This window comes from Chlamydotis macqueenii, chromosome 19 (assembly GCF_036417535.1).
Source record: "Chlamydotis macqueenii isolate bChlMac1 chromosome 19, bChlMac1.mat, whole genome shotgun sequence".
Taxonomy (NCBI): domain Eukaryota; kingdom Metazoa; phylum Chordata; class Aves; order Otidiformes; family Otididae; genus Chlamydotis; species Chlamydotis macqueenii.
The window spans coordinates 10,319,314-10,346,757 of NC_141574.1; the positions used below are offsets into that span (position 1 = coordinate 10,319,314).

Sequence of the window (27,444 nt, forward strand, 5' to 3'; positions counted from 1 at the left end):
GACAGGGATTATGAGCAGGGATTAATCTGTTACACTAATTTGCTAAGAGTAAAGTAATTTTTTAATAGCTCTCTTCTCCATTCATCATTATCTAAAAAGGGCTCTGATCTAGTTCTGCAAATGTTCATATTTTCCTGCAAGCAGTGATAGAGGTGTCTCACGATAAGAGCCCACTTTGAAAATCAGAAACTCCAACACGCAGAAAATTGTGGCTGGATGGAGCTACCTCGGAGGGTGGGCAAGGAAGGATGGAAGAAAAAGGTATGAACTTTCGTAACTGCTTGCTAGTTTTTAATTCCTAGGGGAACATTCCTCTGAGCGTGATGTGCAGGTATGCAGCACTGATTTTTTTTTTTTCCCTCCTGTTCACATTTCTCCCTGATAAAAATAATCTGAGTTAGATTATACTGCTTGATTTTCTTATAAAACAACGCTCAGTCATTCCCTACGCAACTGCACACACTTTTTCAATGCAACCACACACCTGATAAACAATCTCATTTTCTCTCCAGCCTCCTTTTTAATTTGCTTACCAAACTATTGCTGAGAACAACTCTCTCCCTCAGATGACAGCAGCCTCTAAAGATGAGCTGAGAGTACAGAATAGGAGTGGAAAGAGCTCTGTCTCAGTCAGCACAGATTAAAGCAGCGTGCGTCTCTTGGAGGAGGAGGCCCAGCTCCACGAGGAATCCTCACAAACAGAGTGGACAAGAGCCATCCAGGTCTGGCGGCTGCCTCCAGGTGAGCAAAGCTGGGTGAGCAGGCCAGCGGGAGGGGGAATGGCTGCCAACATCATCCCCTTCGCTCCCGTCAGCGCCGGGACAAGGGCGACTTTGAAAAGCCCCATGTGATTTTTGTTCAAAAGCAAGCCAGCACATATTTTGGCAGATCAAGATAACAATAAAAGCTGGCACAGTGGCATTCTCCAAAGTCTCTGGATCGTGGTAAGATCTAGCCCTAAAACTTCCCTTGATTTTGTTTGTTAGTTTATTTTCCTTTTACCCTGCTACAGACAAACCTGACAGCTAAGTGACACTGTCGGCAAGACAGGAGAGCTGGAAGGACACTGCCAAAAACCAAACAGCAATGATACATCCGAGGAAATTTCCATACCAGGAAATACAAAGTCATCACCCCCTTTGGGAAGTTTGTTCGACTGCTTGAATCTCTAATCACTTAAAAATACACATTTTAGTTTCCACACACACACTCTTTTACCACCACCAGCCATACTGAATTCCCACAGCCAAACTTCTGTTCTCCAAAGTACAGGCACACCGACCAAAGCTTCCCTCAACTTCCTGCTGGACGAAGCAGATGGAGCTCTTGCCAGCACATGTCAGGTTTTTCACCTTTAATCCCACCCTCACACACAGTCTCTGAACTCTGCCCAGCTTTCCACCAGCCTTCGCACCACGCACAGGCACCAAACCTGGGTGCAGCAGCGGAGGAGCATTCACACCAGCGAGGGCAGAGCTAACACACCCTCTCCTCCTTCTCCTCGGCGCAGGGAGGTATTGAAGACCTCCGCCTGCCTGCCTCCAGCCCCTCTTTCTGTGTTCAATGCAGTCATGAACCCATGCAAAAACTACCGCTCCCTAGGACAGGCCTCACCCTTTTCTCCCTCGCTTCTCTGTAGGTGTAGGTGTAAGAGATTATCTGTTCCTGACAGATAACAGTTTGCTTCCTCTAGGAACAGAAGCGCGGCCTCAGCAGAGGCACAGTGCCGAACTAACCAGACCACTGTACTGGATCCTCATCTCTTTATTTTCCGCTCAGCACTCTAAGTTGCTTGTGCACTCCATCGGCTTTTAGCTGCAAGTCCTCTCCAGGTTACCGACAAAATCAGCAGCAGGATCCTTGCGAGGCCATGAACGCAATGTCCCCAGTACTGTTCTGGGATCCACCAATTTAACATGGGTTATCTGGAGCTCACCCCCCGTCAGTTAATTCAGCAGGAAAACCCAAAAGCATTGCATCAAATGCTTTAGGGAAACCTATGTTTACAGCACGTAGTTGTTTGAGGGTTTTTTTTTTAAATAAATGTCAAACCTGCAACAACACTATCTCCACGCCAAACCACCAAACTCCAGCCACCAGCAGCTCCAAACCACCACTGAAAGCTCCCGCCGGCGGAGGCGAACCCGGGGCTGCCCGCTGCCGCCGCAGGGCTAGGGCAAGGCTGCCGTTCCCGGTACAGCGGGGCGGAGGCCCCGCAGAGCCGCCGGACCGAGCGGCAGGGCCGGCAGCCTCCGCCCCGGGCCCGACCTGGCGGAAGCCCCGCGTCTCCTTCCTCCATCCGAACGGGAACCGGCCCCTTCCCCCCCGGCGGCACCGCCCCCCACGGTTACTGGCCGCTCCACGCCGCGGCCGGCAGCGGTGCAGGCCGCCCCGGGCCCGCCGCCGCCACCACCGCCCGCCCCGCCGGGACCGGGCCGCGGGGCCGCCACCGCCTCAGCGCTGCCGCCACCGGGCCGGCAGCCGCCCCTCACAGACAGGCCCCGGGGAGGGCCCGCTCACCGGGCGGCGGCGGGGAGGAGGAGGAGGAGGAGCGGGCCCGGCCGAGCGGCGGGGGGAAGCCTGAGGAGCGGCGGGGGCAGGGGCCGCGCTCAGGGCCGCAAGGGGCGGGGGGAACCGGTCGCGTCTCACCTGGCTCCGGCCGCGCCACTCCCGCCTCTGCCGCGTGCAGCTCCCCGCCCTGCCCCCCCACCGGGCCTGCGCGGCGCAGCCAATCAGCGCTCGGCACGGCCGGCATCGCCGCCCAATGAACAGAGCGAACGCGTCCCCGCCCAGCGCCACCGGCCGCCAGAGCCCGCCCTTCTCCTCGCCCGCAAGCCTATCCCGTGACCTGGCGCGGCCAGCGGCGTGGGGCGGGACCCGGCGTCCGACGCCCAATGAGAAATCACAGCGCGTCCTATTGCAGCCAATCCGCGTCCTGATACCTTCCCCTCAGAAAAGGGCGGGCGGGCGGTCACCGGGGCGTCGCGGGGGGGGCGAAAATAACCGGGGGGGGGGGGCGAGCGGGAGAACAACCGGCAGGGGGGCGTCCCCTCACGTGACCGGCCCGTTCGCCCCCGCACTGCCGAGCGGGCAGCAGGGGGCCGGCGGCGGTGGGGCCCGTGGGCGGCCCGGGGCCTAGGGGCGGCGGCACCACCACCCCCGCACCCCCGCACCCCCCCGCACCCCCCGGGTACGGGCCCCTCGCAGGCAGCGCCGCCGCAGTCCTGGCCAGGGCGGGATGGCGCTGGGGTGTCCTCGCAGCGTTGGGACACCTCAGGCCTCCCCAACGGGCCTTCGGGACCGTAAAAAGACCTGGGGGCCTCCCTGGCTTCCTGCCCTGCTCAGCCGCCGGCCGCTGCTGGGCTGTCCCTCGCCAGGGGCTGGATGTCCCTCTTCCCCATGGCTCGTCCTTGGGTCTCCCCGCCGTTGGCCTTAATTCCGCCATTCCCACCTGGGTCTGGCCCTACGCTCCCCCAGCCCTGCGAATATAGCTGTGGGGCAACCTCAGGCTTTTGTACAGCCCCGATTTTACACCTCCGGCAGGCTCCCCTTCAGCGCCTGCGGGATGGAGACGGGGCTGGTGAGCCCTTGGGTGGAGGAGGAGGATGCTGGTGCCCAAGGCAATGTCTCCTTGACAGGCCAGCGCGAGGAAGGGATGAGCCGAGCTCAGCCTCAGGCAGGTCTGCTGGGTTTGGGGGTGTGTGGACGAAGGGGATGTTGCTCCTTGGCAGAGGACGCCCACCTCTGCCTGGCCCTGGGGCTGCGAGTGCAGCTGCCCCTTGCCCGGCTCTGAGAGGTGAAGGAGGGCTGGGAGCTTCCTCCTCGCTCTGCAGGGGCTGGGTGTTGCAGCGCTGGGGCCAGTTAAATATGTTGATGACGCCCCAGTGTTACGGAGGTGTGCTGAGCACCCCCAGGAGAAAATCCGTGGCTGCAAAGGGCAGAGGGGACCCACACTCGGTGGGCTCATAGGCGTGGGCTGTAGGTGTCTGTGGGGGTTTGGGTTGAGTAAGGCAACACCCTGGGGCTGCCGCAAGGAGACAGGAAGTGAAGATCTGACTTATTTTTTGTCTGTATATCAACGTTTACTTTCAATTTCCACCTACCCTGCACAGCAGTAGAGTTCGTGGCTCCTTCAGCGGGTGGGGGACTGAAGGGTGATGGCAGGTGAGTACAATGAGGTGGGTGGGGCTCGGTGGGATGGGGACCTGCCCGGGTCCTGCTCGCCCTGGCTGGCAATACAGTGCACAGGGATACGGCGCAGCGTGAAGGCTGGGGCCTGGGATGCTGCACCCCTGAGTAGCTGGGGCCCTGCTCCTTGCAAATACGTCACTTGGGGCAATTCCTGTGGGTATGTGGGAAAAGGGGCAAGGGAGCGATGGCAGGGGAAGCCCCCAGGGTGGGCAGCGAAGGAGCGAGCAGCACTCTGAGTCAGCAATGGGAGAGGGGGAGCACCCAAGGGAGGTGGTGGGGAAATGGGTGGTGGGGCAGCAGGAGCTGGGGGCTCCAGACACTGATGGCTGATAGTTGCCCTGCAGACAAGCTGCTCCTGAAAGTGCGGACAGACTTTGTGGCACGCGCAAGGAAGCCGGTGATCTCTGGGCTGCTGGATGATCTGCTGGACCAACGGGTGCTGAGCCTCGAGGAGGTGGACGAGGTGCAGGATAGGTACGCGGTGCCCACCGACAAGGCCCGCTGCCTCATCGACAGCGTGCGCCTGAAAGGCCCCAAGGCAAGCCAGATCTTCATAGACAGCCTCAGGAAGCGTGATGGCACCTTGGCGGAGCAGCTGGGTCTGGCTGCTGACTCGGGTGAGAGATGTGGGGCTGTGGTCTGTCCTCAGCCATGCTGGGGCTCCCGGCGCCTCGAGCGGGGTGCTGGAGGGGGGCCTGGCCCTGGCGGGTGTCCGAGGCCTGAAGGCAAGGGGCAGTTGGACATCCCCGGTGTCACTGCTCTGTGGCACTGGGTCCCCCTTGCCCTGCAGCAACCACAGGGCTCTCAGAGGTGGCTGTCTCCCATGGGGCAGAACAGGGACCCCCAAGGGGCAGAGCCCAGCTCTGCTCGCCTGTCCATGCCCTGTGACAGGTGCTTCCCAGGGTAACTGTGGGGCTTTCTGCTTGCAGGACCCCCCGTTGCACAGCTGGCCTCCCCCAACACTGAGACCTGTGAGCACCCTGGCGGCACCCAGGGCCAGCAGTGGATCCGGCAGTGCTCCCTGAGCGAGTACCAGCACATCAGGGTCACAGAGGGAGACCAGGTGCTGCGGGCAGAGGAGATGAGAGTGGGGCTGCAGCATGGCCCAGCCACCCTGCTGGAGTGGGCAGGGGCTTGCTGAGGGGATCCAGGGTCTTCACTGACCCAGGAGCAGGGCAGGAGATGTGGGGAGATGCCCACGGGACAGGGAGATGTGGTTGCTACACCCGTGGCCCTTCTCTGCTATTAGCTGCCTCCCAAGAAAAACCCCCTGCACCCACCTGCCACTGAGTGCTGCCTCCCTCCTTCCTCGCAGATCTATCCCATCCATCTACCACGGGAGACGCGGACCCGTAGGGCTCTGCTCATCTGCAACATTGAGTTTGAGTACTTGAGCCGGCGGGATGGGGCTGAAGCGGATGTGGAGGGGATGACCAAGCTGCTGGAAGGGCTGGGCTACGTGGTGGACATCCATCGCAACTTAACTTCCCAGGTAAAGGACTGCACCAAGCAGCTGCCACCGACCCCTGGAGTGGCAAAGGGACCTTCCTTGCTTTGCCTTGGTGATGGGGGGCTCAGGCACATCTCTGTCCCCAGTGGCAGTGGCTCCTGCCCACAGCTGGTGGCTGGATCTCCCTACAGCTGGTCACAAGTGGCTGATTTTCCTTCCTTGTGCTGGTTTGTAGGAGATGGCTACAGTCATGAAGGATTTTGCAGGTCAGAAAGAGCACTGCACTTCTGACAGCACCTTCTTGGTCTTCATGTCCCACGGGGTCAGGGCTGGGCTCTGTGGGACCAAGACCAAAGGCGGGACCACAGACATCCTTTCCCTCGACACCATCTACGAGAAATTCAACAACAAGTGCTGCCAGGCGCTGCTGGGCAAACCCAAAGTGGTCATTATCCAGTCCTGCCGTGGAGGTAAGTCCCCACTACAAGGTGCCTGCGAGGTGAGCGAGCTGGCCAGGCTCTCCCACGGCCCGTGAGCCCTGAGCACGAGGTGGGGACGGGGCACCCCACCATCACTGATGGCTGGCCCCATCTTCCTAGGCAAGGTGGGGTCCGTGAAGGTGAGCGACTCTGCAGACCCTGCTGTGCCCCCTCCCAGCTCAGCTCACACGACCCCTGCAGGGCTGGAAGATGATGCAATCTTCGAAGTCCATCTGGAGAGCGATTTTGCCACTTTACATTCCTCCACACCGGGTAAGCCATTCCTGGAGATAGTTGCCCTGCCTGAGGGCAGGCGAGGGTGACAGGACTCTCGTTCCTGATACCATGGGTCTCCTCCACACCTCCTCAGGGCTGGGGGTCCCCACCATCCGGTGACCACTTGGGCATTGCTCCAACCGCCTCTGGAGAAGGCAGTGTCCCCTGATGCCAGGGTACAAGGCTGCTCCAGGACACCCACAGATCCCTCTTGGTGGCACCAGGGCCGGAGCTTTGTGCCCCTGCCTGGCTGCCTTCCCTTGCCCTGGCTGCAGCCCTCCCCACCGGCTCAACCTGCACTCCTTCCCCAGCTGATTTATCTTGCAGAAGCAGAAGTTGTCTTCTGCTGGGTCACAGATGGCTCCAGGCTGTGCCAGCCCGGCAGCTGGCATGGCTGGGAGCGTGGCTTGAAGAAAATATTCATGTCACATCTAGCTTCGCTGGAATGGCCTGTCCTTTTCCCATTCTGTGGGTTGGGTGGGCCAAATAAAACGATCTCGGAGAAGGTGCCCCAGTCTCCTGCTCCAGCACCCAGCGTGAATCACTGTTGCAGTGAGAGATGCCGGTGAAATCATACCTGGCATCTTCTGTCTCCCCAGATACTGTCTCCTGGAGAAACCCAGAAACAGGCTCCTGTTTCATCCAGTGCCTGATAGAGCAGTTTCGAAAGCATGCCTGTGACAGCGACTTACAGGAGATCTTCCGAAAGGTGAGGCTTTGTAGGTACCTGCAGGTGTGCTGGCAGATGCAGCCATGCCCATGGTCAGAAATTCTGCTTGGAGCAGAGCTCGGGCCACGGCAAGCCATTTCTCAGCAGGCCCCTCAGGAGCAGGCTCTGTCAAAAAGGGGTCTGGTTTGGCCTGGAAAGTCAGCCGGATCTCTGGAGGTATCGGCACCCTGCCAGGTGATGGGCACGCAAGAGCCCAGTGCGTTGGCACAGCCGGTGCTATCCCTTGTGCCACCTGACACGTGCCTGGGGATGCCTCCTGACTCCCGCACCCGTCCCACGCTGCGAACGGAGCTGCTGTCATTTCTCCCCGCTGTGTCTCTCACCCCAGGTCCAGTATTCCTTTGGGAACTTCCCTCGGCAGTTGCCGTCACAAGAACGGACTACGATGCTCAGGAAGTTCTACCTCTTCCCAGGCCACTGATCTCCTGCCCACAGTGAGTCTCTTCACCTCGCACCTCTGTGGCAGCCTTTTGTCTGTGCCCCAAACCCAGTACCCGGCCAGCGAGGAGGAGCAGGGAGAAATTCCCCATGGCTCCCGGTCTCCAGAGGACTCGTGTGCTGGTAGCGGGGCCGGGCAGTGGCCTGACTCCATCCCCATCTCCCAGCTGGCTGTAGGAGAGGCCAGCTCTCGTTTCAGGAACTCGTTTCAGTAGCCCATGTCTCAAGAGCTTTTCTGTCTCATGTTCTTCACAGGTGAAAAAAGTAAGACATGGACAGAAAAAGTGTTTGAATTTGGGGGTACCACAGCAGAAAGCTCAAGCTCAAGGCGACTGCAGCCCTGCTCCAGAGAGAAGCGCTTCTTCAGAACAGAGCCAAGCCAGACAGAGCCCGTCCCCAGCTGTGACAGAGATGATCCATCACCCGCAGAGCCGCTTCCACCCCATCTCTGGGTTTACCCGTTGCTTAATAAAGGGATTTTCATAGCAGACGGCACCGCTTCTCTGCCTTCAGCCCGCGGCGGGTGGATGGCCGTTACAGCGGGCAGTAGCTGCCGTTGTGTTGCCTTCTCGAGGGACGCTGCCAGTAGGCGGGAGGCACGAGATCGGAGGGAGCTCAGGGAGGAGGGGATGCCCACCTTCGGGGGGGGGCTGGGCAGACGCGCCCTGCGGGGATTTTGGTGCCTCTCTGTCGCAGGCTCACAGCATCCCCTTGCTCAGGAGGCAGCCTCCCCCACTCCCTGATCCTCCCCCTGCCCCAGAGGTGGAGGAAGGACGCAATTCCCCCGGGAGCCACGAAAGATCCTCAAACTTGTGTCTTTTGGTGTGTTAAGGGCCCAACCCAGGTGTCACCTTCCACCAGCATCCCCGCTGGTAAGCGAGAGCCCCTTTCTGTGCTCCCCATCGCCCTCCATGTCCTCCAGCCACATCCAAACCATTTTCTGCCTTGGCATGGATTCAGCTTTATTGCACGTTCTGCAGAGTCACAGCCAGATCCACAACCAGGTGGTCTGGCAGCAGGAAAACGAGAGGGCTCTCCTGCCCCCTCCTTGCGTCCGAGACACTCCAGTGCAGGCAGGACAGGCTGCGCAGGAAGGGCAGTGTCCTGGGCTGGTGCCACCCTACAAGGTGGCAGGAGAGCTCAGTGGGATGGACGTGCCTCTCCGCTCCAGCTCCGGGTCACCGGGGGTGGAAGAAGGCCTTGCAGGCAGGATCCAGCCTGATCGACCGGTCCAGGCTGAGCCCCTCCTCACCGAGCCCAGAGTCCTGTGTCACTGCTCGGAGCTCCTCAGGTCCCACACGGTGCTCGCAGAAACCCTGGTCCCCAGCGCTACGGTGGCGGCAGGAAGTTGAGGACAGCAGTGATGAATTCTTCAAATTTATCCTGATGGACTATGTGGCCCGCACCTTCGATGTGCTGGACGTCTGCCTTGGGGAAGAGGCGCTGGATCTCTGGGTAGTCTCTGGAGCTGCAGGACAGGGGAACGCACCATGGGAAGCGTGGTCAGAGGTCCATCCAGGTGCCTTCCCTCCCCCTCCTCAGCTCTGACCACGTCCCCTTCCCTGCTGGGAAAGCCTGGGGCTGCCCCCACGTTCCCTCTCGCTATCCAGCGTGTTGGTGTCACCGGCTGCAGGAGGCACAGAGCACGCTCCAGGACCTTCCCCATCGCCGGGGCTTCCTCCCACCCTCGGCAGCTGCAGAAGAGCGCAAGGCGTCAAGCCACAAACTCTGAACTGCTTCTCTCCAGTCCCACCTGATATAGGGTGAGTTGGATCCTCCCAGAAAGAGCGCAGGGCCAGGATACGGCTTGTGGAAGACGGGGAAGCTCATGATATCTGCCAAGTGGTGGGAAATAGCCTCCAGGTTCACCCGCCAGACGTAGCGGCCCTCCATCTCCACCAGGTTGGTGAGGAGGAACTGTCTCAGCTGCGGGAGCTGCCACAAAAGGGGACTGTATGTTCTTCTGTAAGAGCAACGAGCCCTCGAGGTGTCCCGGCACCCTCCGTCCTCCCTCCACCCGTCTCCCATGCTGTCACATTCCCCATCACTCCTGCAGCCCCAGTGAGATGTCCTCCAGCGGCGAGTGAGCAGGGGTGGAGAGAGTCCCACTGGGACCGTAGCCCTAAAGCCCTGTGCTCTGGTCCCAGGCACAGGATGGGACTGGAAACCCTCTCCAAGGAGCGGGATTTCCTACCTGGACCACCGGACGCAGCTGATCATCAGCCAGCTGGCGGGCTGCAGAACGGGACAGACCGTCCGGGATCTTCACCAACTTCATGGCAGAGATGTAGGCAGAGAATTCGGAGACGGGTGCGGTTGAGACGGGACTAATGTCTACAGAGATGAGGCGTTCCACTAGGTCTGGCTGGGGACAGAAGCAGGATGCCAGACGAGATCTCCCCAGCGCGACCGGGCACGGGGCTCCACTCCCACCCAGACTCCCTAGAGGCTTTTTGCTCCCCCTGCCTCAGCAAAGACTCCACGTGCCCGTCCCTGAGTTCCTATTGCCCTGCGCCTTGGCACGGGACATCTCCAAGCTCCCTTGCAATCAGTGCTGGACTGTGGGCTGGCGGACAGAGACTTGCTCCTGCTCCCGCAGCCCTGAGCGGGACACTACCCCTGATCCTGATGGAGAAAAGCCACCTCTGGGGGGGCCGTGGACAAGGCTGGCACCAGTGAACAGCCCCCACAGGTCCCACCCCCCTTCTGACAGCCTCCCGCTGCCCCCACCAGCCCCGGGAGCCCTGCGCCTGCGGACCCGCTGCAAGGCCAGTGTCATGGCCGTCTTGCCCCCCATGCTGTGTCCCAGCAGGATGCACTTGGTGATGCCCAGGCGGGTCAGGAGGTGCTGCACATCCAGGCTCATCGCTTCGTAGGTCATCAGCGGGCTGTGGGGGCTGCCGCCGTGGTTCCGGGCGTCCAGCGTCAGCACCTGCCTGGACAGGAGCACCCTGTCACCCCTGCCCTGGCACCCCTGGCCCACAGGGGCACCCTGTCACCCCCGCCCGGGCCCACAGGAGCACCCTGTCACCCCGCCCGGGCCCAAAGGAGCACCCTGTCACCCCCGCCCAGGCACCCCTGGCCCACAGGGGCACCCTGTCACCCCGCCCGGGCCCAAAGGAGCACCCTGTCACCCCCGCCCAGGCACCCCTGGCCCACAGGGGCACCCTGTCACCCCCGCCCGGGCCCAAAGGAGCACCCTGTCACCCCTGCCCTGGCACCCCTGGCCCACAGGGGCACCCTGTCACCCCGCCCGGGCCCAAAGGAGCACCCTGTCACCCCCGCCCTGGCACCCCTGGCCCACAGGGGCACCCTGTCACCCCTGCCCTGGCACCCCTGGCCCACAGGGGCACCCTGTCACCCCGCCCGGGCCCAAAGGAGCACCCTGTCACCCCCGCCCAGGCACCCCCCCGGCCCGTGCTCCCCTCTCTGGGGTGCTGCGGCCTCCCCCTCCCCAACCCTCTGGCCTCACCTTGCCGCTCCCGCGGCGCACCAGCGCCTTGGCCACCGTCTGGAAGTTGCCGTGGCTACCGAACAGCCCGTGGAGCAGCACCAGGGGCGACCGGTCCCCGCGACCCCTCACCTCCGCGTGGGCCAGCGGCACCGCTCTGCCGGGGAGAGCGGCATGTGGGGGCGTGGCCAGGGCGTGGGGGCGTGGCCACGGCCCCGTTGCTAGCGCGGGGCGAGGGCGTGGCCACGGCCAGGGGGGCGGGGCCGGCGTCCCGGCCGCTGTGGGGGAACCACGGCACGGGGGCGGGGTTACCGCCGTGAGGGCGTGGTTAACGCAGTGGGGGCGTGGCCCAGCCCCGGGTAACGGCCCCGGGTAACGGCCCCGCCCCTCCATCTCACCCCACCGTCCGCCGCCCCCACCCTCCGCCGCCGCCGGGCCCTTACGTCACCACGGAGCGGAGGGCGGTGGCGGGCGGCGGGCGGGGGCGCAGGCGTCCTGGTGGGGCGGGGGCGCGGGGCGCCCGGCGGAGCATCATGGCGGCGGCGGCGGCGGCGGCGGCGGCGGGCGGTGACGCAGTACGCGTGCGCGCGAGCGGCCCGGCCCCGCCCCGCTGCCGCCGGCGGGCGCCCCCTGGTGGCGGGAGGGCGCGGGGTGTCGCGTTCTGCCTGCGCCCCCCGGGCGCGAAAGGGAGGCGGATCCGCGGCTGCCGCTCCCCCAACCCCGGCCCCCGGCCGGTGCCAGGCGGGGCCGGCCGGGACCGCCCCGCCGATCCTTATCGCAGGGGAGCGGGGCGAGGCGGGGCCCGGGGGGAATTTGAGCCGCGCGAGCGGCCGGCCGGCCTGGAGCGGAGCGGCGCGGGCCGGAGTAGGCCCGCTCCGGCCTGTGGGCCCAGGCCCGGGGCAGCGAAACCGCCCGCTTTCCAAAAGCTGCCCCGAGCCCCCGCGCAGGCAGCCCCGGGGCAGGATGCAGGCGGCCGGGGGGCTCGCTGGGCCGCGCTGGGTGCCGGGCCGCAGGCAGCGCAGGATGAGGCCGCGCACCTGCGGCAGCGCCTGCCCCTTTGTCCCTGCCCGCTGGAGCGTGGCGGGGAGGGCGGCTGCCGTGGCCGTGCCGTGGCCGTGCCGTGCCGGTGGGAGCGGTTGTGCAACGCGGCCTCGCCCCAGCCGCTGCTCTGGGTTATGGGGGGGGGCGCCCCGCGTTCCCCTCCGCGGGCCAGACTTTGGACCGGGCGGGCAGGGAGTGCCGCTGCCGGGCAGGCCGCTGCTCCGCTGGCTCCCGGCCCACCAGAAAGCTGCCCCTCGGCGGGCGGGGGGCCACCGGCCCTCCCCGAGCCGAGACTCCCGTGGTGGGGTTGGGAAGAGGAGCTGCAAACGGAGGCCCCCGTCCCCAAATCCGGTGCCACCGGGCACTGCCATAGCAGAGGGCGTGAGGTGGCTCCTTGGGGGGGCTGTAGCCCTGACCCCCCCCCCTCGTACCCAGTGGAATCCTGGGCCCCCCCCGGTGCTCCAAGGACACTCCGGCTACCAAAACAGGACACGTTTATTGACAAATGTAACCGGTACAGACCACGCGTAACAGGGACAGATGGTGCCCGGCCGGCAGCGGTGGTGGGGGGGAGAACACTGAGGGGGGTTCCATCCCCCTCCTCGTCCCCATCCTGTCCCATCGGCGCGGGCAGGGGCATGCCGGGCGCCGCTTCTCCCGCCGACCCGAAACCGCCTCTTGTTTAACCGAAACTGTCTCTATTTACACAGCCCGGCCCTGACCCCGCAGCCGTCCCCGTCCCCTCCTTCGCGCTCCCCCCGCTCGGGTGCCGCTGTCCCCAGTCCCCACGGAGGGCGATGAGGGTCCCGGGGTTGGGAGAGGGTGTGGGGAGGGGTATCAAGGGGTGCCGTGGGGTCCCGGGGAGCTCAGACATAGTTCCTCTTGTCGTAGCTGGTGACGGCGGAGCGCGGGGCGGAGTAGGCCACCTTGCCGGTGGGGTACCTGTCCTCTTTGGGGGGGCAGGAGCAGCAGAGCAGGGCCCCCCCCAGCAGCAGGAGCGCGGAGGCCGCCCAGCCCACGTAGAGCGAGGTGCCCAGCTCCCGCTTCTGCGCGTCGAGCACCAGCGGGTTGTAGAAATCCCGGATGATGGTGTTGGCCGACCAGGAGACGGGGATGAGGGTCATGACGCCGGAGAGGAGGAAGATGACGCCGGAGACGATGGTGATCTTGGCTTTGGTGCTCTCGTCCTCCACGCAGCGAGTGCACTGGGCGCCCACGATGGCCACCAGTAAACCCAGGACGGCCAAGACGATGGCCACCACCAGGAGAGCGCGGGCGGCTTGCAGGTCCTGCGGCAGGGCCAGCATGGAGTCGTAGACCTTGCACTGCATCTGCCCCGTGCTCTGCACCACGCAGTTCATCCACAGCCCTTCCCAGATGATCTGCGCCGTCACGATGTTGTTGCCGATGAAGGCCGTCACCCTCCACATGGGCAAGGCGCAACAGATGATGCTGCACAACCAACCCAGCACCGACAAGGCCACCCCGCCGATCTCCAAGCCCATCGACATGGTGGCCGGTTCGCTGCCGCGCTGCGGGCGATGGCGGAGAGGAACCAACGGACCGAAACCCTGGCCGTCACCCGCCGCCGCTCGCAGCCCTTGGGGGATCGGCTTACACCTGGGTGCACCTGCGCTTATAAGGGCTGGCGGGGCCAGCGCAAGCGCCCGCCCGGGGTGGGGTTTCGTTGCCGGACGCTCCTCTCTCGGCTCCTCCGTCACCCGTCACCTGCGTCCCACACCCTCCCCTTTGTTTGCAGAGATGGCGCCGGGTTACCGGAGAAGGGCGGGAGGGAGAGAAAGACGCCACCTGCCACCGCCATCCCTTGGTTTCGGGGCGATGGCTACCGGGAATGCCGACCACCGTGTTCATTCCGACCCTTGGAAATCCCTCGGCTTCGCCGTTTCCCCCCGCCCCCCCGCCCCGGCTCCGGGGTTTGGTTTTTATTTCGGGAACGTCTTATCAGCGCTCACGTTTAACCAGAGTTCGGCGAACGTCGAGCACCTTCGCGTCGCCGTGCAAAGTGCAAGTCCTTCGCCGCGCCGTGATGCTTGTTGCTCCCGCTCTGCCATCCCAAGGGGACCCGTGGGTGCTCCCCGCCCGGCAGGGTGGGAGCAGGAGGGGGCCGGGCGGGGGGTCCCCCCCGCCCGGCCCCCTCCTGCTCCCACCCTGCCGGGCGGGGAGCACCAGCAGGGATCCCCTGAGCAGATGATAAATCTTTCCTCATCCTGTTCAAATATTTTGGCCTTGAAGGAAGCAGATAACGCACGTAACCGCCTCGCCAGCGTCACCCCGTCCACCCGAGCGAAGAGAAAAAAACAAACAAAAAACAAAAAAAAAAACCCCAAAAAAAGAAAAAAACAGGTGCAGGCTGCTCATGGTCACCATGGCTGTGGGGGTGCACACGTGTCCCCCATCAACCCCCACCCCCCCCAATTTTGCGTGCTGGCATTTCCAGCCGCCCCCTCCCCAGGAATGCGGTCAGCAGCCCCCCGTGGGACGTGGGCTCGCTCCTGCCTGTTCCCTTGCCTGCGCCGAAATCTCCTCTGCAACTCATTAACTGCTCGAGAGCGCGGCGGGATGCTGGCGGCCGAGGGAGCCCTCCTTGCGCCGGCGCCCGCGATCCGTGATGGAGGGAGCCCCGCATCCACCCCACAGCGCCCCGACACCCTGTAGCCGGGAGGAGGTCGGCTTCGGATGCCCCGCAGAGCCCCGAAACCCCTGTATCTTGGCAGGTCAGCTGCCATCCGGGTTGGCCCCCGGCCCCTCGCAGCACCCTGTGTCTGACCTCTGCCACCCTGTGACACCCCCGTACCCCATATCCTCTGCCAACCCATGGCATCCCAAAAATACCCTGGATCTGGCCAGGCGGGCTTCTGGCACACTGTTGTACCGTCATCACCCCCGCAGGGCACCCCAAGTCCCCCACAGCCAGGGCTGGTGGCTGTGGGGGTATCCGGGGGTGACCCCGTTTGTGCCCATGCAAGCACCCCAGGGCTTTGTGCCCTTGTCACTGGGGGGTGGTGGGGGTCCCGGCCCTCGGGGGCACCTTGGGGTGCCCATGATGCCGGTGCTGCTGGCAGGTGACAGCAGGTACAGCGCCACCACCCCCAAACAGAGGAGGGTGTGCAGGCAGGGGTGCCGGCAGCACACACGTGGGGCAGGGGCGTGCCAGCACCCCGGGGTGTGGGTGCGCGCGCACACACACACACAGTGTCACACCCCTCTGCCAGCAGGGACACCCCGACACGCGGCTGCACGCAGGGACAGACAGGCACACGACGGCGGTGCGGGTGCACGCGCGCCCACGGCTGCCAGTACACCGGCACGCGCACCCACGCTGCGCAGGCACACGGGGCTGTGGGGGGTACCCCAGGTGGGGGTGTGGGGTCGGGGGACACCCCAGGGAGGGCTGTGGAGCAGGAATAGGGGCAGGGGGTTACCCCAGGCAGGGGTGTGGGGTGGGGGGACACCCCAGGGAGGGCTGTGGGGCAGGGGGTACCCCATGCAGGGGATGGGGCAGGGGTAGGGGCAGGGGTTACTCTATAGACGGGTGTGGGGCAGGGGGGATACTCCATGCTGGGGCATGGGGCAGGGGTACCCCCCCCAGGTAGGGCTGTGGGGCAGGGGGTACCTCATGCAGGGGTGTGGGGCGAGGGGAAACCCCAGGTAGGGCTGTGGGGCGGGGAGGTGCCCCCCCCCCAGGCAGGGATGTGGCCTGGGCGGGGGGGATACTCCTGGGTAGGGATGTGGGGCTGGGGTACCCCATGCAGGGGTGTGGGGCAATGGGGATACCCCAGGTAAGGGTGTGGGTTGGGTGGGATACCCTCAAGTAGGGATGTGGGGCAGGAGAAGGGGGCGATACCCCAGGCAGGTTTATGGGGCAGGGATGGGGTGAGACAGGGCGGGTGAAGCACCGCAGCCCCTCACCCTGCAATCAGGCCCCACGCGCTGCGTCCCCACTTCGTCACCCCAAATTGCCCAAAGTACAGGCTGCGCGTGGGGCCGCGCCGGCCTGGGGCAGCTGCTGCTGCCTGACTCACGGCAGAGGAAAGGGCAAATCACCGAGTTTCGGGGTGCCGGCCGCGCTTCGGAACGCATTCTTGTGGCGAGCAAACCGGCCGGCCGGTGTTTGCCGAAAAACAGCTGAGCGGGGCTGGCATCCCCGCGGGGTTCCTGGAGCATCCCCATCCCTCCCACTGCTGTGTCCCCCCACCCCGGTGAAGCCCCTCTGCCCCCCCCGCAGCTGGGGGGGGACAGGGACCTTTGCCCACAGTGGGTCCCCTCAGATGGGGACAAAGTGGGGTGACGAGGAGGCAGGTTTGGCCCCCAGCCCCGTGCCGTGGTGACCCTGGACCCAAAGGTCACGGGAGCATCGCCGGTTTGGTGGGGGGGGGACACCCACTGCAGGCGCCCCGGGGAGGAGCGGGAGGTGACAGCAGAAACCGCCCCGGGCGTCGTGGGGCCGCGTTCCGCTCACGTGCGCCCGGTGGCGGGCGCGGGGTTTGGGGTGTTTCCCCCTCTGCTGCGGTCTGGGGAGTGACGGCGCGTTTCCCCCCCCGAGGGAGCGGGGCCGGGGCGGTGAGCGCTGCCTCGCCTGCTTATATTTCGGGCGTGGGGCTGCTGGCGCTGCCCAGGCCGGGGCACACAGGCGGCCCATTGTTGAAGCCCCTTCGGTGGCGGCGGAGAGCAGGTGAGGCGGCTTCGAGCATCAATGGTGGCTCTGTCTGCCGGCGGGGCGCGGATGGAGCCGCCGGCACACGGGGAGCTGGGGGGCGGTGGGGGGCGCACGGTCCGACGGGACCCGGCAGGGGGCTGGCAGCTCACCCCAGGGGACGCCCGAAATCTCAGCGCGCCCGCGGCATCCCCGCCCTGATGGCTTTGGATCAGCTTCCCCCAGGCTTTGCCGCCACATCCCGCTGCTTCCTCCGGCATCGCCCGCGGGGGGACCCCCATCGCGCTGCTCGCATGCCCCGTCCCGAGCCCCGGCCGTCAGCACCCCATCCCTTTGACAGCCCCCTCCGCAGCACTTGGGTGTTTTATTTCCCCTTTTCAGAGCCATTTTTCGCTCAGCAAAGCAGGCAGGGCTTTGATTTTCAGAACGTCTTCAGGCCAAAGGTCCTGTTCCTCGCAGCAGCCCTTGCTGCCCGGCGCCGGCGTCCCCCCGGGGACCCCGCAGCTCCCGGCACTCAGCTCCTCTCCTGCCGAGCTGATCAGACTTTGCTTTCCCGTAGCGGGAAACAACCTGACTTTGCATATTTGAGCCGGTCGGGGGGGTTTATGTTGGGCAAGGACTTTTTTTGGGAACATTCAGTCTCCGGCCTGCCGGTAACTAATCCCCGGGTGCCGGCGGGGAGAGGCTGCCCAGGGCGGGAGGGCTGGCGGCCGTGCCTCGCTCGGTGGATGTGAAGCCGGAGATCCCAGCGGATCACCGCTCGCTGGCAAGTCGTGCCCGCCTTTTCGGGACCTCGAGGTAGCCAGGGTGGCGAGTCCGTGTGCGGGTACTGGGGGATGAGGGGCTCTTGGCTCAGCGGTGCGTGGCTGAGCCGGTGCCAGCTGTGTGCGTGAGGTGCGAACGTCACCCGTGTCCCAGGTGTCACCCTCTGGTGACAGAGGGTTTGTGCCCAGAGACACAGGACCTCCTCTGCCCCGAGCAAGGTCAGGGTGGCTCAGCCTGCGCCGTGCATCCGACGGTGCCTGGCATCGTGGTGACGCTGGCTTTAATGCTGCCTCCCTGCGCGGGGATGGCCTCGCTGCCAGCCTGGGGCCGCCGCCTGTCCCCATCCCCGTGAAGCAGGGATGGTTGGTGGAGGGCATTTCCTGAGCCGCGAGGGGCTGGTGGCCGATGTGCCGGGTCGGGAGCTCTGCACTCAACAACCCCGTGAGTATGCGGCAGAGCAGGGACCAAACAGGTCCCCCCACCCAGCAAATCCCACTGGATCCAGGGCAGGGCACCCACACCCGGCTGGGTGCTGGGGCAGGTGCCGGGCGGCAAAGGCTTGGGATGGGGCGAGCGCCGTGGTGCCGTGGTCCCAGCCGCGCTGCACCAGCATCCTCTGGCTCAGTGGGCGCTGGGGACAAGGCGCTGCCCCGCAGCCCGGCTGCTGCTCATCGAGCCCGTGTCCGTCTGTCCGGCTGACCGGCAGCACCAGGGACACGGGGCTGGCTGTGCTGGCTGTCCTGGGGACACGGGGCCGGCTGTGCTGGTCGGCAGCGCGGCACTGGGGGACGTGGGGAAGGGCACGGGGGCTGTTCCCGGGTGGCAGCCGCCACTTTGAATATATGTCACGTTCTGGCTTTAATTACAGTAATTAGCTGTCGCAGGGCCGTGCTGGCGCCTGCTGAGCGGCGCGGGCATTTGATGCTCTGCGTGCAGAGGAGTCCCTGTCCCCGCCTTGCCGTTTGTCCCCAGCTGGAGACACGTCCCCACGCGCCTGCGGGGACACTGCCCGTGCGAGGTGCACACTCGTGTGGGCGCCTGCCTCTCTCCAACCCCAAACCATTCGGTGGTCACGGCAACCGGCTGGGAGGTGAAAGCCACACTCGGCCTCAGGCAAAGTCTGGTCCCGGCGGGGATGCTGCAGAGCCGAGCGGATTAAAGGGAGCCCTTGACCACGAGGCTCCGGCCCCGGGGTGGGCAGGCTGGTATGCGAGCAATGTGCACGCTCCAGTAGGAAAGATGGATGGACGGAGCATCCCAGCGTGGCCGGGTGTCTGGGTGGCTCCTCCGGCGCAGGTCAGGAGGGCAGGACCCCAGCTCATCCGGCTTGGGTCAGGGTCTGCAGCGAGCCCCGAGCTCTGCCCTGCCCGCTCCTGCCACGCCGAGCACCGGCATCCCCGGCCTCACGGCACCGCGGTGCACAGGCTGCCCAGCTCATCCCATCGCGCTGGGGCACGGTGCCCGGGAGTGTCCCGGCGTGGGCAGTGACAGCTCTAGAGCCCGTCATGCTGAACAATTAGCGCAAGCGATTGGACTGTATTGGTAACCCCAGCGCTCAGGAAAACGAAGATCATCTCTGGCCCTCTTATCTTTTCCAGAGGCCCAGGACTAAGCTGGGGTGGTGAAACAGTGCAATGTCTACCTGTCCGTCCTTGCGGTCTGTCTGGCTTCGTGCTGCGCCTGTGCTGATGTTGGAGGGGCTTCCGAGGGAGCGGGGAGGGGACGTGCGTGGGGGGCTCGTGGATTAAGGGAGGAGAGGTTGGGCGTCTCTATCGGCGTCGGTATCGGCACTGGCACGGGTTGGCATTGGCACCGGTGTCGGCACTGGCATTGGTCTCAGCACAGCCTGGCTGCAGGGCAGGCAGCAGGGCTGGGACCGAGGGCTGCCGTGTGAACGCCGGCTTGGTGGTGGAGCGCAAGGTGGGGTCGGTTTTGGGGTCTGCACCCCCGCCTTGCCCCAGGCAGCATCATCTCTCCTCCACGGGGAGCCAGCAGCCGCTCCGACCGGTTTGTGGGTCTGGGTGGTGACACCTCCCGCCCGAGGCCTGATGGAGGGCTGGGAAGCGCTGGTACGGAGGCCAAGGAACAAACAAGAGCCACTTGTCTCCTTCCGGGCATGGAGCCCAGCAGCGGGGCAGGGATGGCGTGCTGCTCCCTCGGCGTGGAGCCGCAGGGGGCCAGAGGCTGGGGGGAAACTGAGGCACGAAGCATGGAGGGACTGCATCTGGGTGGTGGAGCAGGAGGCGCTGGCAGCAACGGCAGAGACATCCCGACGCCCGGACACCGGCTCTTCCCCTGAGCAGCGGTGGGACGCACTCCCGCACCTGGGTGGCCTGATCCCGGTGCCCTGCGTCCTCCTCCGTGGGAGCAGCTGGGATATTAAGTGTCATTGCTGCGGGGAGAAATGCAAGCGGAGGAATCCTGGGAAACTGGTTTTACCCCTCCGTCCGGTGCCGGCGGCAGGACAGCGGCGGTGGCGGCGCTCCTCCCTCGGCGAAGGCATATAACGCCTGCCATGGTCCCAGCGGCCGGCACTGCGCTGCGGGAGGCGGGCGAGGGTGCCGGCGGCGTGCGATGGCCTCCATGGGGATGCAGGTGCTGGGCATTGCCCTCTCCGTCATCGGCTGGTTGGCCTCCATCCTCTGCTGCGCCTTGCCCATGTGGCGGGAGACGGCCTTCGTCGGCAACAACATCGTGACGGCGCAGATCATCTGGGAAGGGCTGTGGATGAACTGCGTGGTGCAGAGCACGGGGCAGATGCAGTGCAAGGTCTACGACTCCATGCTGGCCCTGCCGCAGGACCTGCAAGCCGCCCGCGCCATGGTGGTGGTGGCCATCGTCTTGGCCGTCCTGGGCACCCTGCTCGCCGTGGCTGGCGGCAAGTGCACCAACTGCGTGGAGGATGACACCGCCAAAGCCAAGGTCGTGATCCTCTCCGGCATCATCTTCATCATCGCTGGCATCCTCATCCTCATCCCCATCTCCTGGTCGGCCAACACCATCATCCGGGATTTCTACAACCCGCTGGTCACCGACTCGCAGAAGCGCGACCTGGGCTCGTCGCTCTACGTGGGCTGGGCGGCCTCCGCGCTCCTGCTGCTAGGGGGGGGCATCCTCTGCTGCACCTGCCCCCCCCGGGGCGAGAAGCCCTACTCCGCCAAGTTCACGGCCGCTCGCTCGCTGCCAGCCAGCAACTACGTCTAGGAGCCGCTGTGCCCGCCTGGACCCCTGCAGCCGCTCTGGGGTCCCCTCGGGGTGCCCCTGGCCCACGGACCCCCCCGACTGGGCTGGGGCTGGCTGAGCGCCGAGGTGGGGAGGGCTGGGCGCCGGGGCGGTGCGAGGGAGGGCAGACAGAGCTGCCTTTGTTCCACGGGAGATTGAAGCTGGTTCTTTAATCTCGGTTGAGATGAGGAACAAGGAGATCCTGTCCTGGCTGCCCCGCTCCTGGCGGGGGTCCCGCTCCCCCTACGGAGCGCCCGGCCGCAGCATCTTCTCCGGGACACCAGGCGATCCCCGCCTTGAGCATCTCCTGGCTCCCAGTATCGGGGTGCGCCATGTGGTGACGCAGCTCTCGGTCAAACCCCCTGGGATGCGTCCCTCGGGGCGGGTGGCAGCGCCGGTGGGACAGCAAACCTGTCCCACACCGTCACGGGGACGCGGCGGCTCTGCAAACCCTGGCAGGGTCTCGAGGGGCGGCGAGGGCTCTCGCCTGCACCCCGAATTTTGACTTTGACCTACTTTCGGGGCCCGGAGCGGCTGTACGGACGTGTGATTTCTCGCGGCAGCTCCCCGGGGCGGGGGCATCATTATCCCGGGAGTGGGAAGGCAGCGGCGGGGCTGGGAGAACCGGTCGGGGAAGCGGGAGCGGAGCGGGGCTGTGCACCCGCACGGACCCGACCCCAGCCCCGTGTCCCCCTCGGCATCCCCCGCCTGGGGTGCCCGGGCTGGGGGCAGGAGGGGGTGGCTCGTGGTGCTCCCCCGGGGCTGAGCCCCCGTCCTTCCCCGCACCACAGCCTTCCCGCATTAAACGGCAGCTGCTCAGCCCCCGCTGTGCCTGGTTTTCTTTACCCTCGCCCTTGGTGGTGGGGCAGTCCGGTGCCCCTGTGCCCCTGAGATCCCCCAAATCTGCTCCCCCCAATCCCAGCCGCCCCCAGCCCCTGCTCCAGCATCACCCATTGCTCTCCCTCCCAGGTCACCCTGAGCACTCGCTCCCGGGGGGGTGACGACGAGCACCTCATTGCACGGTGGCACCGGGCTCGGCGTCGGGGCTGCCCCATGCCTGTCCCAGCGCGATGTTCCCACCAGAGCAGGAAGAAGGTGACGGGCGCTGGCAAGGGCAGGTCGGGGCGTGCTGGCCCTGGGGCCACCGACATCCCCGGCTGGGAGCACCCGCGGCCGGCGTGGGCAATGCCGGGTGTTTTGCCTATCCCGTTTCCGGCATGGCGAGCTGCACCGGGGCGCTCCACTGGTTTGGGAACATCCTTCCCTCCCGCCTCGGGGTGCGTGGGGATGATGGGTGACGCCAGCTGCCTGGCTCTGGGTGTCTCAGCTGGGTCTGGGGGCTTGAGGGCTCCCAGCTCCCTCATCCCTTTCACTGGGAGCGGGACTGGTGGAAAATTTCCTGTGACGCCATGGGACTCCAGGTGGAAATGTGAGGGCGATGCTCTGGCGAGCATCCCTGCTGGGATCCGTGGGGCCACCGCTCGTCCCCGCCACGGGCGGTCGTGCACCCCATTTTGGGTGTCTCTTGTGGTCCAGGTCCCGCTGGCTGGGGAAGGGTGCCTGGGATGGCTTCCTGGCGCCCTGGGAGGCTGGTCGCCCTTTCGCGGAGAGAGGGACTTTGTTTTTGGCCCAAAGAGGCTTTCCTGGACCAGGGCAGGCAAAGTCCCAGTGCTGGGTGTCCATCAGGATGCCAAGGGATGAAAGGTGCTGGGGAAGGAGGGGGGACGCAACTGGGGAGGAGAGGCTGCAGAAACCGAAACCAGGACCGGAGAAAGCGCGGCGAAACCTCCCGCAAGCGCCGCAGGGCGTGCCAGGCACGGGGCTCATAAAAACTCAGCTGGTCCCGGGTGCCAGGTGCGGGTGCAAGGGCCCACGCGTGCACTCTGCCCCATGGCGGTACGGGGGCTCCGCTCCGCGTGGGGCTGAGCAGCGATTTGGGCTGAGCCAGGGGCCGTGGCGGCCATGTGTGACCACGGTGGAGCCACCAGCGTGTCCCCGTACCAGCCACCCCTCTTATCGGGGTTACAGGGGTGACACCTGCAGTGAGCCCAGGCTCCGTAGCCCCTCGCTGGGAGTTTGCCCTCTCGGTGCTGCTCCCGGTGCGGAGGAAGAGCGGGTGTCACCGAAAGTGCTGAGCCCCACAGCCGTTTCGGAGGCAGACCTGAGCTCTGATCCATTTCCAGCGCCCCAGAGAGGAAATCCCGGGTCCAAAGGGCGCTGCAGCACGGCCGCTGAGGGCAAAGCAAAGCCTGCCCTTGGACGGGGAGCAGCCGGCGCTGCGGCGAGGGCAGGGGTGGTGGCCAAGGAGGCTGAAGCACCCAGCCATGGGGCAGGAGATGGGGTGGGTGCTGCAGGGTGGCTGCCCGTGGGGTGAGCGTGGGGTGGGGGTCTGCACTTCGGAGTGTGTGGGATGGGCACAAGCCCCTCACCCCACTCCCCAAAAGCCAGCTTCTCCGTAACGCTTGCCACACTCACGGCCAAGCGGGGATGGGACAATGGCAGAGGACTGTCCCGTGCCGTGGGGACATCGTAGGGGAAAATGTGACGCAGAGGGGCTCCTGCCACTTGGCCTCCTTGGGACCTGGGTGCTCCGTGCCACACACGTCCCCGTGCCACATGTGTCCCCATGGCAGTCTGCAGCTGTTCCCATGCTGATGTGGAACCAGACGCAGCCAGCACGAAGGCCATGCTCTTCAGAAAGCCCCGCCTGGCTCCGGGGCCGCGTCTGTGACAGCTGCGCCCTGTCCCCGCAGGTGCTGCCGATGGCGATGATGACGATGCAGCGGGGCGGGCTGATCCTGGCCGTGCTGGGCTGGCTGGGCTCCATCCTCACCTGCGCGCTGCCCATGTGGAAGGTGACGGCCTTCATCGGCTCCAACATCGTGGTGGCCCAGGTCTTCTGGGAAGGGCTGTGGATGAACTGCGTGTACGAGAGCACGGGGCAGATGCAGTGCAAGAGCTATGACTCCCTGCTGGAGCTCACCTCCGACCTGCAAGCCGCCCGCGCCTTGGTGGTCACCTCCATCTTCGTGGCCGCCTTTGCCTTCCTCACTGCCATCTCGGGCGCGGACTACACCCGCTGCGTGGACGACAACAGCACCAAGACCAGGATCTCCGTCCTGGCGGGTGTCATCTTTGTCCTGGCAGGCATCATGCTGCTCGTCCCCGTCTCCTGGTCTGCCAACAGCATCGTCACCAACTTCTACAACCCCATGGTGCCCGAGGCCCTCAAGCGAGAGCTGGGGGCCGCCCTCTACATCGGCTGGGCCTCCAGCGCCCTCCAGCTCTTTGGCGGGGGCATCCTGTGCTGCTCGGGACGCTCATCCCAGCAGGACCCCTACCCCAAGAAGTACAGAGGGGTGAAGAGCTCCAGCCCCATGGGCTACCCCATGAAGGACTACGTGTGAGCCACCGTGCCCAGCTGCCAGCCCCAGGGAGAGTACGGCCCATCCTGCCCCCTCCTCCCCGTTCCCGCGCCGCTGCACCCCCGGGGCCGTGCTCTTGCTGGGCTATAAACATGGTGGTGCCACCAAGGCTGCCTGGGCTCTCATTTCGGAGCGGCGCAGTGCGGGGAGGACCACGATGGGTTCTAGGGGGTTGTGTCCCTGCCAGCCCGGGGGCTGCTGCCCCAGTGCCTGGCCTGTCCCAACGTCCCCTCGAGGATGTGGTGGTGGGCAGGCAGGGCGCTCCCTGTGCACCCCCCAGCAGGGAAACTGAGGCAGGGAGAGGGTGCCGAGAGCTGAGGGGCACAGTGGGACAGCAGGCTCCCAGAGCTCCGTCCTTTGAGCCCCCAGGTCTGGGGTGACCCCAGAGAAAGGCCAAATCCCCCCTCCCTGGTTCCTGCCCTCCCTCCCTGCCCACCCCGGAGAGTCCGTGGCCCCACTGCTCCAGGAACATCACACAGCAGGCAGCGGAGGTGGGGAGTTTATTAAGAAGGGGGATTGTCCCCAGGGGACAGCGCTGGGGACAAACAGGGGGAGAGGGGAGCGGGGCAGCTACCCACGATGGGCGCAGGGACCCCAAGACCTGGAAGGGCCACGCGGAGGGGTGACAAGAGCCATGGGCACGGCGAGATATGGGATGCCCTGGGTTGGGAACAGGGAGACGCAGCCACCGCCTCCCGCTGGTGAAGAGCTCCTGAGGGGAAGGAAGCAACCCGTTCCCCAGGGCCACGGGAGCCGGATGAGCAGGAATAGGTCTGAGGGAAGAGAAAAGGCAAAAAGGAAATATCCCAGCAAGAGATTTGGGTAAAAAACTTCCCAAGGGAATGGTGGAGGAGGAGGGGTGGAGGCAGCAGGGCGAGGGGCTTGGGGAACAGGCTGGGCAGGCGACGCTGGGTGGGGAGCGGCTGCTGGCTCCTGAGGTCCCCCCTCCAGCCTCATTCCCACCCAGATCGTTAACTCCAAAGCTGTAGGAAAATCAGAGACTTCAGCAGCTGTTGTGGGGTGAAAGGCTGACGCGGTGCTTGGAAGGCTGCTCGGGCTGGGTGTCACTTGGCACAGGTGCTCCCGGGTTGGAGGTGGGTCTCTGCACCTCGGGGTGCGCTGGGTTAACTCCTGGGGAGGACGAGGAGGGGAGAGCATGGGACGTGGGGATGGGGACGTCCCCAGGTAAAGACCACGGGGGTCTGGTGTGGGGAAGATGAAGATGGATCTAGATTTTGGCTGAGAGGTGGGCCCAGCAGGGAGAAGACAACCCAGGCAGGACACGACTGTGAAGAGCCAGGAGGGTCTGCAAGACGTCGCGGCGGGGATCGAGGTGTCAGGGACAGCAGCAGAATGTCACAGCCAACAGCGGTGCCCAGGGGACCCTGGTGACACCAGCTCCCACACCGAGGAACTGGCAACGTCCCCAGGGCCCAGGCCTCGGGGGGAAGGGGCCGGGGAAAGGAACTGGGACATTTTGGCTCCAAACCTCGTCACCCCCCAGCAGCCGCCCGGCTCCGGGAGGGGGTCGCTGCGCTGGGTTTCACAAGGGGCCAAGCGCTCACGCCCCACCTCCCCAGAGCGGCGCCGGCTCTCAGCGCTCCTGCAGCGGGGGGACGGGGCATTTCCGGTAGACATAGACCACGCCGGAGATGAAGCCGGTGCCCCGGGTGCTCTCCTCCTCGGAGGTGGCCCTCTCCCAGCGCTCCACCTCCTGGGCCAGCACCTTCTGCCAGGCTCCCTGCCTCTCCAGCCGCTGCAGCGCTGCCTCCAGCTCCGCCTTGTACCGCAGGTTGGAGGGGTTGCTCCTCGTCGTCAGGCAGAGGAAGCCTCCTGTCAGGAGAGAGGGGACATGGGTGACGCTGGCACTGGGTGTCCTCTGCTGGGGCTGGCACCCCCTCGGAAAGGCTGGGGCTGAGGGGAGGCGGTGAGACCCTGCTGGGCGTCATCCAGGAGGCCGGCGGGCAAGGGGGCGGGAAGGCTGTCACGCCTCAGCGCACGCTGTCACCCATCAGGGGTGCCACGGCCACCTCCTGCCCAGGGACCGGGGTGCTGCGGCAGGGCCCTGCCTGCACCTGGCAGCAGGGACAAGGCCACATCCCGGCCGTGCCACGGGGCCGGCATCCGGCCAGGGACCCACGGGAGCGGCTGTCCCCATCCTGTCACCCTGGGGGGGTCTCGTTGGGGAGGGGACAGTGGGAGACACCCCCTCACCTGGTTTGGTGACACGGAGCAGCTCCGGCACGGCCGTGCTTGGCACCTGCCCCTCACCCAGGGCCCCCACCACCGTCACGGCGTCGTAGTGCTCTGCGGGGACACGCGTGGCATCACCGGGGGGGGGGGGTCACACCGGGGACACGCGTGGCATCACCGGGGGGGGGGGGTCACACCGGGGACACGCGTGGCATCACCGGGGGGGGGGGTCACACCGGGGACACGCGTGGCATCACCGGGGGGGGGGGGTCACACCGGGACAGCCCCTCCCAGTGCCGGCCGTTACCTGCGGGCGCGGGCAGCGGCTCCTGGCCCAGGACGCAGAGGCGGAGCTGCCGGTAGAGCCCGGTGCTCCGCGCCAGCTCCAGCATCCCCGCGCTGCCGTCCACGCCGTGCAGGCAGCGGAAGCCGCGGCGGTGGAGCTGCGGGGGCAGGCGGACACACGGCACCGTCAGCTCCCCGCGCCGCCCCCCCCGCCGACCCCCGTCCCGTCCGGTACCTCCCGCGCTACCAGCCCGGTGCCGCAGGCAACGTCGAGCAGCCGCGCTCCGGCGGGGGGCGCGGGGAAGGCGCAGGCGAGCGAAGCGGCGGCCAGGCCCGGTGCCCGGTACTCCAGTGCCGCCACATCCTGCGGGGACACGGCGGTCAGCGGCGCCGGGGAGCGGAGCGGCCCCGGTCCCGGTCCCCCCGGTACCTGCTCGTAGCGGGCGGCCCAGCCGTCGTACAGCCGCAGCCGCTCGGGCAGCGCGGCCCCGCCGTGCACCGCCGCCACCCGCTCCAGCACCTCCGCCGCCGGCCGCATTCCCGCACCGCGCCTGCGCCCCGGACACGCGCCCCCGCTCCCCATTGGCTCCGTGCGCCTGCCGCGGATACGCCCCCTCGGCCCCATTGGCTCCGCGCACCTATCCCGGATACGCCCTCCCGCTGCCCATTGGCCGGCGGGTGTGCGCCGCAGCGGCCTCCGCTCCGCTCCCTCAGGTGGAACGGCGAGCCGGGCGCGACCAAGTGCGCCGGGGGCGGGGGAGGGGCAAGGACCGAGTGGGTCGGGTGGGACCAAGTGCCCCGGGGGGGGTGCGCAAGTGCCCCG

The 27,444-nt window shown here is 65.9% G+C and overlaps 7 protein-coding genes across 11 annotated transcripts in view; 3 read left to right on the top strand and 4 right to left on the bottom strand.

Annotated features, from left to right (window-relative positions):
- MTMR4 (myotubularin related protein 4) overlaps window positions 1–2,672 on the bottom strand; it is a 56,810-nt gene extending 54,138 nt beyond the window's left edge. The window contains exon 1 of the mRNA XM_086763073.1: window positions 2,650–2,672. The gene's annotated coding sequence lies outside the window, so the exon portion shown is untranslated. The remainder of the gene's footprint in view (window positions 1–2,649) is intronic.
- Window positions 2,673–3,166: 494 nt separating this feature from the next.
- Window positions 3,167–8,054, top strand: LOC104484947 (caspase-1-like). Of its 3 annotated transcripts, XM_086763314.1 has the most exons (11): window positions 3,167–3,455; window positions 3,544–3,638; window positions 4,113–4,164; window positions 4,536–4,808; window positions 5,121–5,254; window positions 5,507–5,683; window positions 5,877–6,111; window positions 6,241–6,393; window positions 6,996–7,105; window positions 7,455–7,560; window positions 7,820–8,054. In XM_086763314.1, exons 3-10 carry the CDS (start codon window positions 4,158–4,160, stop codon window positions 7,545–7,547), a joined length of 1,182 nt encoding a protein of 393 aa, XP_086619440.1. In that variant the 5' UTR covers window positions 3,167–3,455; window positions 3,544–3,638; window positions 4,113–4,157; the 3' UTR covers window positions 7,548–7,560; window positions 7,820–8,054. The 3 variants fall into 3 exon arrangements, with proteins under 3 accessions (XP_086619440.1, XP_086619441.1, XP_086619439.1); XM_086763315.1 differs by having other exon boundaries at window positions 3,167–3,680; XM_086763313.1 differs by having other exon boundaries at window positions 3,167–3,638.
- A 446-nt stretch (window positions 8,055–8,500) lies between these two features.
- On the bottom strand, window positions 8,501–11,577 carry ABHD11 (abhydrolase domain containing 11). Of its 3 annotated transcripts, none has more exons than XM_086763257.1 (6): window positions 11,459–11,577; window positions 11,037–11,172; window positions 10,323–10,496; window positions 9,759–9,929; window positions 9,318–9,499; window positions 8,501–9,032 (listed from the first exon to the last, which is right to left on the bottom strand). In XM_086763257.1, the coding sequence occupies exons 1-6, from the start codon at window positions 11,548–11,550 to the stop codon at window positions 8,894–8,896; spliced, it is 894 nt and encodes a 297-aa protein (XP_086619383.1). In that variant the 5' UTR covers window positions 11,551–11,577; the 3' UTR covers window positions 8,501–8,893. The 3 variants fall into 3 exon arrangements, with proteins under 3 accessions (XP_086619383.1, XP_086619386.1, XP_086619385.1); XM_086763260.1 differs by having other exon boundaries at window positions 9,759–9,898; window positions 10,323–10,500; XM_086763259.1 differs by having other exon boundaries at window positions 9,759–9,925; window positions 10,323–10,500.
- Window positions 11,578–12,709: 1,132 nt separating this feature from the next.
- Window positions 12,710–13,638, bottom strand: CLDN3 (claudin 3). The gene has a single exon (XM_010125090.2). The coding sequence runs from the start codon at window positions 13,565–13,567 to the stop codon at window positions 12,923–12,925; it is 645 nt and encodes a 214-aa protein (XP_010123392.2). The 5' UTR covers window positions 13,568–13,638; the 3' UTR covers window positions 12,710–12,922.
- A 5,626-nt stretch (window positions 13,639–19,264) lies between these two features.
- LOC147598388 (claudin-4-like) lies at window positions 19,265–20,748 on the top strand. Its single transcript, XM_086763014.1, has one exon. The coding sequence runs from the start codon at window positions 20,071–20,073 to the stop codon at window positions 20,698–20,700; it is 630 nt and encodes a 209-aa protein (XP_086619140.1). The 5' UTR covers window positions 19,265–20,070; the 3' UTR covers window positions 20,701–20,748.
- A 2,673-nt stretch (window positions 20,749–23,421) lies between these two features.
- Window positions 23,422–24,125, top strand: LOC147598389 (claudin-4-like). Its single transcript, XM_086763043.1, has one exon. It carries the CDS (start codon window positions 23,481–23,483, stop codon window positions 24,123–24,125), a length of 645 nt encoding a protein of 214 aa, XP_086619169.1. The 5' UTR covers window positions 23,422–23,480.
- Window positions 24,126–24,624: 499 nt separating this feature from the next.
- METTL27 (methyltransferase like 27) lies at window positions 24,625–27,159 on the bottom strand. Its single transcript, XM_086763339.1, has 5 exons — window positions 27,052–27,159; window positions 26,857–26,985; window positions 26,644–26,779; window positions 26,358–26,450; window positions 24,625–25,976 (listed from the first exon to the last, which is right to left on the bottom strand). The coding sequence occupies exons 1-5, from the start codon at window positions 27,157–27,159 to the stop codon at window positions 25,738–25,740; spliced, it is 705 nt and encodes a 234-aa protein (XP_086619465.1). The 3' UTR covers window positions 24,625–25,737.
- Window positions 27,160–27,444: the final 285 nt, after the last annotated feature.

Coding starts and splice junctions, on each gene's coding strand:
- LOC104484947 (XM_086763315.1), top strand. Junction 5,684..5,876: donor ATCGCAACTTAACTTCCCAG/GTAAAGGACTGC, acceptor GCTGGTTTGTAG/GAGATGGCTACAGTCATGAA. Junction 6,394..6,995: donor TTTACATTCCTCCACACCGG/GTAAGCCATTCC, acceptor CTGTCTCCCCAG/ATACTGTCTCCTGGAGAAAC.
- ABHD11 (XM_086763257.1), bottom strand. CDS start 11,550: ATGATGCTCCGCCGGGCGCCCCGCGCCCCCGCCCCACCAGGACGCCTG. Junction 9,500..9,758: donor AGCTGCGTCCGGTGGTCCAG/GTAGGAAATCCC, acceptor CTTTTGTGGCAG/CTCCCGCAGCTGAGACAGTT. Junction 9,033..9,317: donor TCCAACTCACCCTATATCAG/GTGGGACTGGAG, acceptor CCTGTCCTGCAG/CTCCAGAGACTACCCAGAGA.
- CLDN3 (XM_010125090.2), bottom strand. CDS start 13,567: ATGTCGATGGGCTTGGAGATCGGCGGGGTGGCCTTGTCGGTGCTGGGT.
- LOC147598388 (XM_086763014.1), top strand. CDS start 20,071: ATGGCCTCCATGGGGATGCAGGTGCTGGGCATTGCCCTCTCCGTCATC.
- LOC147598389 (XM_086763043.1), top strand. CDS start 23,481: ATGGCGATGATGACGATGCAGCGGGGCGGGCTGATCCTGGCCGTGCTG.
- METTL27 (XM_086763339.1), bottom strand. CDS start 27,159: ATGCGGCCGGCGGCGGAGGTGCTGGAGCGGGTGGCGGCGGTGCACGGC. Junction 26,780..26,856: donor CCGGGCTGGTAGCGCGGGAG/GTACCGGACGGG, acceptor CTGCCCCCGCAG/CTCCACCGCCGCGGCTTCCG. Junction 26,451..26,643: donor GCCGCTGCCCGCGCCCGCAG/GTAACGGCCGGC, acceptor GTGTCCCCGCAG/AGCACTACGACGCCGTGACG.